The 10309-nt window shown below is 41.4% G+C and overlaps 1 protein-coding gene across 3 annotated transcripts in view; it reads left to right on the top strand.

Moving 5' to 3' along the window:
* Positions 1-402: 402 nt before the first annotated feature.
* Positions 403-10309, top strand: part of matr3l1.1 (matrin 3-like 1.1) — a 19291-nt gene continuing 9384 nt past the window's right edge. For 2 of the 3 annotated variants that reach the window (XM_056438923.1, XM_056438921.1), the window contains exon 1: positions 403-10271. In XM_056438923.1, the coding sequence (XP_056294898.1) occupies positions 8841-10271 (1431 nt within the window). In that variant the 5' untranslated portion in view covers positions 403-8840. The remainder of the gene's footprint in view (positions 10272-10309) is intronic. The other variant, XM_056438922.1, reaches the window with a different exon arrangement.

Raw genomic sequence — 10309 nt, 5'->3', positions numbered from 1 at the left:
AATGGAAGACTTCAGTCGGGTCTATGGGGTGTGTGTGGGAGGGGCAATCAGATCCGGGGGGGGGGGGGGATTAGATCCTGGACCTCAGTCGGACCTCCAGAAATGAAGATGTCGGCCATCTTCCCCACAAAGAGGATTGTTTTTGTCGCTGCGGTTTACGATCCTCCGCAGGAATGCGTCCCTGTTGTTGTTGTTGTTGTCACGTTCTCTTTGTGCGTTGCGTGATGTCGATAAATAATCCTGAAGTTCTGCTCGCGCTCAGCCGGTCTTTGTGTTCTCAGGAGCCCGAGAGGGCCGTAACCTCTCCACTTCCTGCTGCTGGCGGCTGCTCCGCTTCACGGCCTTCAAGTGTCGTGGTGTCGTTGTTATTATTATGATGTCCTGGCTTAAAGACACACATCTCATCATGTTTACACAAACACATAGATCAAAAGGAAGTCAACACATTGAAACCTGTTAGAAATACTGAATGTAAACATACACATGTGTGTGTGTTGTAAACATACACATGTGTGTGTGTGTTGTAAACATACACATGTGTGTGTGTTGTAAACATACACATGTGTGTGTGTGTTGTAAACATACACATGTGTGTGTGTTGTAAACATACACATGTGTGTGTGTGTTGTAAACATACACATGTGTGTGTGTGTTGTAAACATACACATGTGTGTGTGTTGTAGACATACACATGTGTGTGTGTTGTAAACATACACATGTGTATGTGTGTTGTAAACATACACATGTGTGTGTGTTGTAGACATACACATGTGTGTGTGTTGTAAACATACACATGTGTGTGCGTGTGTTGTAAACATACACATGTGTGTGTGTGTGTTTACAGAAACTCAACGGGGAGATTCATGATGTTGGTTGAGTTTCATGATGTATTATTTGGTTATCTTATGACTTCTCTGCACGAATGATGGCTAAAAATTAAATGAACTCCTACATAAACTATGACATAATAGCAGCAACAACAACAAAAATGTTGGAATTAAAAATAATTTATTTTGGTTAAAAATGAAATACAAAAAATTAAGAACAATTAAATATAATGTGTGAAAGTTTTCCATCTTTTTTTGGTGGTTGGCGACGCATCATAAATATCAGTAAATAACTGATCCACTAACTAAATATATTAAACACACTGTGTGACATTTACACAGCGGCCGATAAAACGCCCGCGGCTTCTACCCGACAACAGACGAGTCATCGCTGTCAGGCGGCCGCAGCAGATTTACCGTCGTCCAAAGTTTTTACAGTGAGAGATAAAAACCCGCTAAGGTCATGTTTTATTTATTTGTTCCATCACCATCATAATTAGCAATTTAAATGACAGTGCTACATTCAGAAGAACTATTATGTTGAATTCTCCCACTGGGAGCCATCAGGCTGCGGATAAACCAGCACAGGGGCCCACAACCTGAGGCTCGCGGCCCCTCAGGAGGCCACAGGATGACTTATGGAGGGTCTCCGTGTGTCAGCTGGTTAGAAACCGCGTGATGTGTTTGATGAAGGGAGGAAACGCAGAGGAGGAGTTTCTACTTCCTGCAACAACGCTCGTAAAACAATGGTAAATAAATTAAATCAGACTCCAGAAAGTCAGCCCGATAGTGTACGACCGGACAGGCGTGGTGTGTTCAGGGGCTAACATGAATGTGGCGTGTTCAGGACCTAAATTAAATGGTGTGTTCAGGACCTAAAATGAATGTGGTGTGTTCATGAACTAGAATGATTATTTTGGGAGTATATTGCAAATGTGGTGTGTTTAGGAACTAGAATGAATGTGGTGTGTTCAGGAACTAAAACAACCGTGGTGAGTTCAGGAACTACCATGAGTATTTTGCAAATGTGATGTGTTCAGATTTTTAAATGAATGTCGCGTGTTCAGGAAAAATGTGTATGTTGGGAGTATTTTGCAAATGTGGTGTGTTCAGGAACTAGAACAACCGTGGAGAGTTCAGGAATTAAAATGAATGTGGTGTGTTCAGGAACTTAAATGAATGTGGCATTCATTCAATCAAGCGTGGTGAGTTCAGGAACTTAAATGAATGTGACATGTACTAAATCAAGCGTGGTGAGTTCAGGAACTAGAATGAGTATTTTGGGAGTATTTTGCAAATAACCAAGTACAAATACTTTAAAAACGTACCGATGTTTTCACATCGTAGACTAGAGGCCGAGGCCAACAGGAAGTCTACCCGGCGACATGAAGTCTACCCGGCGACATGAAGTCTACCCGGCGACCGAGTGGCTGTCGCTCAAACTGGATGCGTCGCATGCGACGTGTCACTCGCACGTAAATAAACTCGCCGACATTAATATTTCACTTTATGTCCACTTAGCAGATTTGTCTTTGGTGAACTACGCCGACGTTTCCTTTTCCAAATTTAATGACAAAACAAACTGCCGCTCAACCGAAAACACCAGATTTAAACATTAATGCGGCTGCAGATGTATATCCAGAAGAAGAGGAGGAGGAGGAGACTGAAAGTGCTCGAATGAACAAAAGAGCCATAAATAATGCAGAAAACATCCATTTATCGTCTCTGATTGTGTGTTTCTGACACACGCACACACACACACACACACATCGGGTTATCTTTATTAAGATTTAAAGTTTTAACAAAACAAAAAATCACTTCATTTTTCCCGGCGGAAGAAAAAATAATACCGTGACTCTGTGTTATTATAATTCCGTGAGACGGGATGATGCAATAACTCTCCACCGGCAGAAGATTCCTAATTATCCCCTCGGGACGGCGTTGGACACCCATCACTGTGTGTGTGTGTGTGTGTCTGTGTCTGTGTGTGCATGTGTGTGTTTGTGTGCGTGAAGAACTTTCGATGCTTTTTAAATTGCGTGGTTTCATTCCTCATGAACAAAGCTCACGTCTCACTGATCTCGGGTCAGTCTTGATAACGATCTCCGACACCAGGAATAAATCGTGTTTTCACGATTTTCCGACGCCGCTTCACGATAATCCAAAAGGCCACATCTCTCGCCGAACTACAAAACTCTCCAACTCTTCTCCGCTTCACTTTATCCGTCTCATTCTTCGCAGAGACACTGCTCACATATTGCGCAACGATTTGGGAGAAAGTCAAACCTGTAGTTGCGTCACAACTAAAAATATTAAAGAAATATTTGTCTTGAAAAGTCATTTTTTTATTTTTTGGAATGCGATCCTTATAATTCGTGCTGTGTGCCGTCTTCATTTCCTCTGAACCAGTAACATGTGTCCTCATACCTGCCCATCTGGACTCATCTCACAGGTGTTGCCTTCACTGTACGGCCAACGTTATTCAAGTTGACCTCGTTGTTGTAGGGCACAGGTGTCAAACACGAGGCCCGCGTGCCGAATCCGGCCCCCCAAGTCATTTTACGTGCCCCCTGACGGATTGAAAACACACATCATCGCTTTTTCTTAAAGACATTTCAAAAGAAATATCCTGTGCTTTTATTTTGAAGGTTTCAAATTAAATGGATTTATGTTATAATATTAGAGACATTTTCTTATGTACAACATTTCAACAATAATCAAATGCAAACAGAGTTATTTAACAAAATGTTCGGGATTAGTTCAAACAGTGTTTCAGTTACACCGGCCCTTTAAGAGGCGGCCATGACGCTGATGGGGCCCACGGTGAAATTAAGTTTGACACCCCTGTTGTAGAGATATACTCTTTAAAATGTGGGCAATGTTAAAGATTGAGAACATCTGACGTGCCACGGAATTATTTTATTAAACTAAAATCCAAAATCCATGAATCAAAAGTAGCTGAATTAAATTTGTACAATACAAATATAAACATATCCCTCAGCCGCTAAGCCCCGCCCACCGAATGAAGCTCCAAACACACAGCGCTGTATAGATATACATAGAGACGGACAGTTCAGAGCCTCCAGTTCACCGGAGTGTGTTTGGACTGTGGGAGGAACCGGAGAACCTCAAGGGAACCGGAGAACCTCGAGGGAACCCACGCCGGCACGGGGAGAACGTCTACAAACCCCTCGCAGAAAGGAATCGAACCCCCGGGTCCCACACCGCCGCGCCGCCCTCCACAAACTGATTGTTTTTAGTTGCACTTCATCTTTTTGAAGCGTTTGTCACACACGATGCGTTCAAGTACAAAAGATTTTTCCTTTGACATTTTTGTTGCGAGGATGAATGATGTCATAAAAAATAAAAATGAACCCCGCGGGCAGGTGGTGGGGCGTAAACAAGAAGCTCCAGAACCTGTGATGTCATCTCTTGTTATTTTGTATAATTATGTTTTACTTCCTCAATAATAATATATATATTATTAATAATACTACTACGACTACAACTACAACTACTAATAATAATAATAATACATACAATATTTTGTACATTTTGTGCACATCATTCGGATAGGAATGAATTAGTAAAATAAATGATCATAATTGTGATGTGATTAGAAATATATTACTGGGTCACATTATACATTTTGGGGATTTCACTAAAATAGAACTACACGGTTCACGTTTGCTAAAGTAAATGAGTTCTACCGAACATCTGGAATTGAATGTGTATAGTTAGCTGGTGTGTAACTACTCATTTAATCTCTTTACATGTTATATGTATACAAATATATATAAATATACATAAAACCGAGGACCTGGACCAGAGTCTCTAAGCAACCAGAGTATTTAAATATAAAACTATGAATTACACGTTAATATAGCTGAAGGAGACAGATCCAGGATCAGTGCGGCGGGTTATTTACTGCGGACACACAGGTGTGTGAACGCAGCTAATTACAGATTAACCTCCAGATTCCTTTAACCCTTAAACACACCACAAAGAAACCACAACAGCTGCTTTGAAATGGATATTAATTAAACTTTGAACCCATCGACACACATTCAGATTCTATAGAAGTTTATATCAGAATTATGTATTTGTGTCATACTTGTTATTTACCATTTCAATCGTCTTGGTTTTTTTAAGAACAGCATTTTAAATTAGCACAATACATTCACTATTATGTATTCATTATTTTTAATGTTGGACTTTCAGACATTTTAACATGAAACTCAAACTACAGGATACAAATTAAATTAAATTGTTAATTCATCAACTTGACGGAGAAATACATTGTTTATTAAAAACTGAACATCAGAAAATGTTCAAGATTAAAGAGAATAAAAATTAATTTAACCATTTTTACTTTGACACATATATTTTTGGGGGGGAAAATGAAAGAAGTGTTTTAAAATCAGGAAGTCAATCTTAATTTAAGTATTTATTCTTGCATTGAATTATGATTTTATTCCTTTATTAGTTAATAAACGTCTTGATTTTAGTTTGATGTTTTAATATTTATTACTCTTGATGTAATAATGTGCTTCACACATTTGTATTTTATTCTTTATTCCACCGTGAAACACTTTAAATACTACATTTCATCTGTTATATTTTTAACTATATTCAATAAAAGGCTTGATTCAAGCTGATCGCCATGGTGACGGATATTAAACACGTTCGTTAATCTTTATTCTGTCGTTTAGATATTAAGAAAATATTCATTAATTAATACTAATAACTGAAAGCATTCCTCTTGATTTCTACATTCTGCTTAGTAAAATAAACTATATAAATATAATAAAATAATATAGTACTCAGCAGATGTTGTTTAAAAATATAACATGATGTGAATTAAGCGGTAAAATTTATTCTGCATCAAAAGGAGTTTGTTTGTTGACAAACACAAACACGTAAAATAAACACGTGTTTACCTTTCGACCACACACACACTGAAGGAAATTAATTTTAGTTCCGTTTTCATGTCAAATTTCATCTTCTGATCTTTATTTCCACAAACTGACTCCGGATCAGCAGAAGTTCAGGATGCGGTCTGTGGCTCCACCTGCTGCACTGAGAGGTCACACGAGCACGACCACGTCTAGTACCACGAGTACCACGAGTAGTACGACTGTCTACTTTGGTTCCATTCCAGGAGGAAGAAAAACCCGAAGCTAAAAAAAAGAGGATATTTATATTTTATTTATTACAGTGAAATGTTCACATCCACTTTTAATATTGCGTTGCATCATCAGTTGAATTTTTATTTTATTTCCCTTTTTCTACATTCAGTACATTTGCATTCTTTGTTGTTTTGTTTCTAATTTATATCAGTTTATTTTAGGATGAGATATAACATAAGATGAGGTTCCACAGAGGACACATTTACAGGATTTACAGTGCAAACAAGAGATTAGTAAAAAGAAACGAGAGTGTCATAAATAAGCAAATAAGGAATAGAAAACGTCATAAAAAATGAGTAAAGAATCCACAATAACTGAACTATTCTATATGCAGACAGAAGAACCAGTATGAGTGTTATTGTGCAGTAATAGTTGTATTTAATTTTTAAGCCAACATTGAGTCTTTAATTGAAGTGGTATATCCATGTGATATGAAGCTACTGAATGGTATTTATTTATTACATTGTTTGTATGATTAACTTCTCTTATCTCTTATCATAAGCATAAACAATATATGTTTTAGAAAGTATTTAATTTTTTTCATCTGCTATAGTTTCAGTGTTGGACTGTATTTAATACAATATTCTCAAGCATGTTAAGTATAAATGAACTTTATTGGATTGGATTCAATCTATTGTCATTGCACAGAGTACAGGTACACATGCAACGAAATGTGTCCTCTGCATTTAACCCATCCTTAGTTATTAAGGAGCAGTGGGCTGCAGTGATGCGCCCGGGGAGCAACTGGTGGTTCAGTGCCTTGCTCAAGGACACTTCGACTTGCAACTAATGGGGAGAGCGGGGATCGAACCAATGACCTTGGGGCTGCAGGACGACCCCCTTACCCCACTGAGCTACAGCCGCCTTTATAAAGGTACTTTACTTGATTGTTTACATGCTCTGCTTCTTTGTACTTCTACTCAACTGCATCTCAGGGTTTTGAATGCAGTACTTCTACTTGCATTGTGTTTTTACACTTTGCTTCTTTTACTTGAGTCAAAACAGGATGACACGTTTTTATAAATGTACACGTTTTATAATAACAGTTTTTTTTAAATGAAGGTTGTCTCACAATATCTGTAACTTCCAGTGTCTTTCACCTATACAGTCTGTGGTTCGTCACAGAGAAGCCTGATGATTGACAGGAGCTCCTCTTGAAATCTCTGCTCTGAGGAATAGTCCAACATCACCACCAGGTGGTCAGATGCCGAACTGAGAGATTTCTGCTCTGAGGAATAGTCCTACAGCACCACCAGGTGGTCAGATGCCGAACCGACAGCTTCTTTCCTTCTGTGAAACTCCTCTCCTCAACTCGTCCTCCACTTTTTCTTGTGTTGCAACTACATTTGCATTTTGTTGTGCAACCCTGTTGTACAATGACCACAAAAAGTATCTCGTAATATACACTGTAAATACACACATATATATATATATATATATATATATATATAAAGTATATACAACTTTAAGGACTAATCATTAGCTTAAAATTTACTTTTTTACGGTGTAGAAATACACACTAACAATAATCAGAATTTAAAAAAATGTAAAAAATTAATTAAATGAAGGATTTAACACAATTATAGAAGTGAATGTGAACATTTTCCTGAATTAAAATATATATATATATATATTAATAAAACAAAATAATTCATATAAAATATATATAATAACAGATATTTATTTATTTGATGTTTTCTTTACTTTTATTGTACTTATTCAATTGAATTTAAATCAACTTTTAACTAACTTTTTTTTAATCGCAGTGCGACCTCCACACCAGCAGGTGGCAGTGAACAAAACCCGCGAAGAAGAGGAAAAACAAAGATGGCGCTTTGGCACGTCGATAGCTAGCTTCATAAAAACAGTTCGACGACTTTCATCATTCTTCTTCGCTTTAACAACGTTTTCACACCGTTGTTTTGCTACCGGCTAACGTTAGAAAGCTACCGCGGCGGTTACGCGACACAATTTGGTGTTTAACTTGAGGTAAGTCCGCTGTTTGTTTCTGCCTGTTGTTTGTGGTCCTCATTCTAAGGTGTCTTTGAACGCCCCACACATAGCATAAAGGTGTGCCGGTCACGCAGCTGCTTCTGCAGGCTTGTTCTGTGTGTTAAAACACGTGTTTGAATGCGTCTGTAATTCACAGAAGATGCAATAAGCTGCGGTGAAAGTAGAAATGTCATCGACACGGTGACCATCATGATCAACCCCCCCGGCAATCATCCGGCTTTCAAAACGTTCCTTCGATAAACGACATGACTCACCGCAATGGAACTGAGAGATGTAGGACAGTAAAAAGTACTACATGTACCACTGAGATGTAGTACAGTAAAGTCCAATGTTTACCTCTGATACATAGTACAGTAAAAAGTACTACATGTACCTCTGAGATGTAGTAAAGTATAAAGTACTAGATGTATCTCTGAGATGACTATTGGTGTATAATATTTAAGAATTCAAATTAAATGATATATTTACGTTATCTCGTCTTTTAATATACATACATATAATATAATTAACTTTGTAGTCAGACACAGCTACCTCGAAGAATACTTTGGTGGGTATTTCTCTTCTTCTAAAGTAACACTTTGATGACTTTAGTAACACTTTGGTGACTTTAGGTACACTTTGGTGACTTTAGTAACACTTCTGTGAGCTTGTTCAGCTTCTTCGTGTCCGTGCCCCTTTTCTCGCGTTCGTTGTTTTCCCCTCAACACGATCCGCCCTCGTCCCTTTTTTCCCTGCGACTCTGAGTCAGATTTACATCTCCTGTCTTCCCTGACACCTTCTGTCTGCAGAAGACGCCCCGAGCGCTCCCACCATGTCTCACAACTACCCCTACAGACCGCCTCCGTCCAACTCCGATCTCCGGCCCGATCCCAGAGCCGCCGGCTCTTCGGGCCGCCACCGGACGGCCGGCGATATTTACGGGCCGCCTCGGGAGTCCTTCTCCACGCCGCCCCACCCGCCCTCGTCCTTTTCCTCCAGGGGGGCCCCGTGGTCGCAGGACGGCGCCCTCGGCATCCTGGACAGCTGCGGCCTGGAGCCCGCCGACCTGGCGCTGCTCGCCGAGCTTCCCGAAGACGTCCTGACCGTCGAGTCGCTGCCTCGAGTCCTCAAGCAGATCAAAGGGAAACGGGGCACCGTCAAACCGTTCTCCTCCGATTCTCCTTCTTACTCCTCTTCTTCCTCTTATGCCTCGAGCTCCTCCCGTCGACCCGCCGCCGCCGGCCGGGATCACCCCCGCGGCCAGCTGCTCCAGTACCCTCTAGGCCAGGTAACACCCGGTCCTCTTTCGTCTGAGCTGGACCGCTGGGGGAATCCCAGGATCTGCACCTCGGTAAGAAAAGAGCTCCCGTCGTTGTTGTCCATCTCCAGCTTTGAGGTGGACTACAACTACAGACCAGGACCCTCTGATAATGGTAAGATGGGCAGAGACTCCGGTCAAGTGTCCTCTCAAGACCTCAACCGTAGACCAGGACCTTCTGATTATGGCAAGACGGGCCGAGACGCTAGTCCAGTGTTCTCTCAGGACTACAACCACAGACCAGGACCTTCTGACTATGGCAAGAAGGCCAGAGACACCAGTCCAGTGTTCTCTCAGGACTACAACCACAGAGCGGGACCTTCTGATTATGGCAATAATGGCAGAGTCACCAGTCTAATGTTCTCTCAAGACTACAACCACAGACCAGGACCGTCTGACTATGGCAAGACCGGTAGAGACGCAGGTCCACTTTCCTCCCAGGACTACAGCTACCGACCAGGACCCTCTCACTATGATGCCAGTCCTGTGCCCTCTCAAGACTACAACCACAGACCAGGACCTTCTGATTATGGCCAGATGGGCAGAGACTCCGGTCCGATGCTCTCCCAGGACTACAACCACGGAACGGGACCCTCTAGGTATGGTAAGACGGGCAGAGACACCGATCCGGCGCCCTCTCAGGACCGACCTTCTTTCAGCTCTGCGGGAAGAACCAACAGAACTCGTGCTTCCCGGTTCTCTCAGCCGGAACCAGCTGGTCTCATGCAGGCACCTCATCCCGAAGAGCACCACCCAAAAACTCGTGTCCCGCGCTGCGAGTCTGGGAACTCCTCCTCCATCGGCAGCAGCCAGCCCAATGCTGCCGCCGCCGCCGCTTCCCTCTCGTTCCCCTCAAAGAAAGAAGCTCTGGACTTCCACGGGACGTCTCCACCGGGGTTCCCGTACTCGTGCTCTCTGTGTGATATCACTGTGATGTCAGAGAAGGTAAGTACACCTGTTGTCCTCCTCAACGACCGCTCTCT

The sequence above is a fragment of the Pseudoliparis swirei genome, chromosome 19 (assembly GCF_029220125.1).
Source record: "Pseudoliparis swirei isolate HS2019 ecotype Mariana Trench chromosome 19, NWPU_hadal_v1, whole genome shotgun sequence".
Classification (NCBI taxonomy): Eukaryota; Metazoa; Chordata; class Actinopteri; order Perciformes; family Liparidae; genus Pseudoliparis; species Pseudoliparis swirei.
Note: the sequence above shows the minus strand (reverse complement) of the source record. Positions and strands in the feature narration are given on the sequence as shown.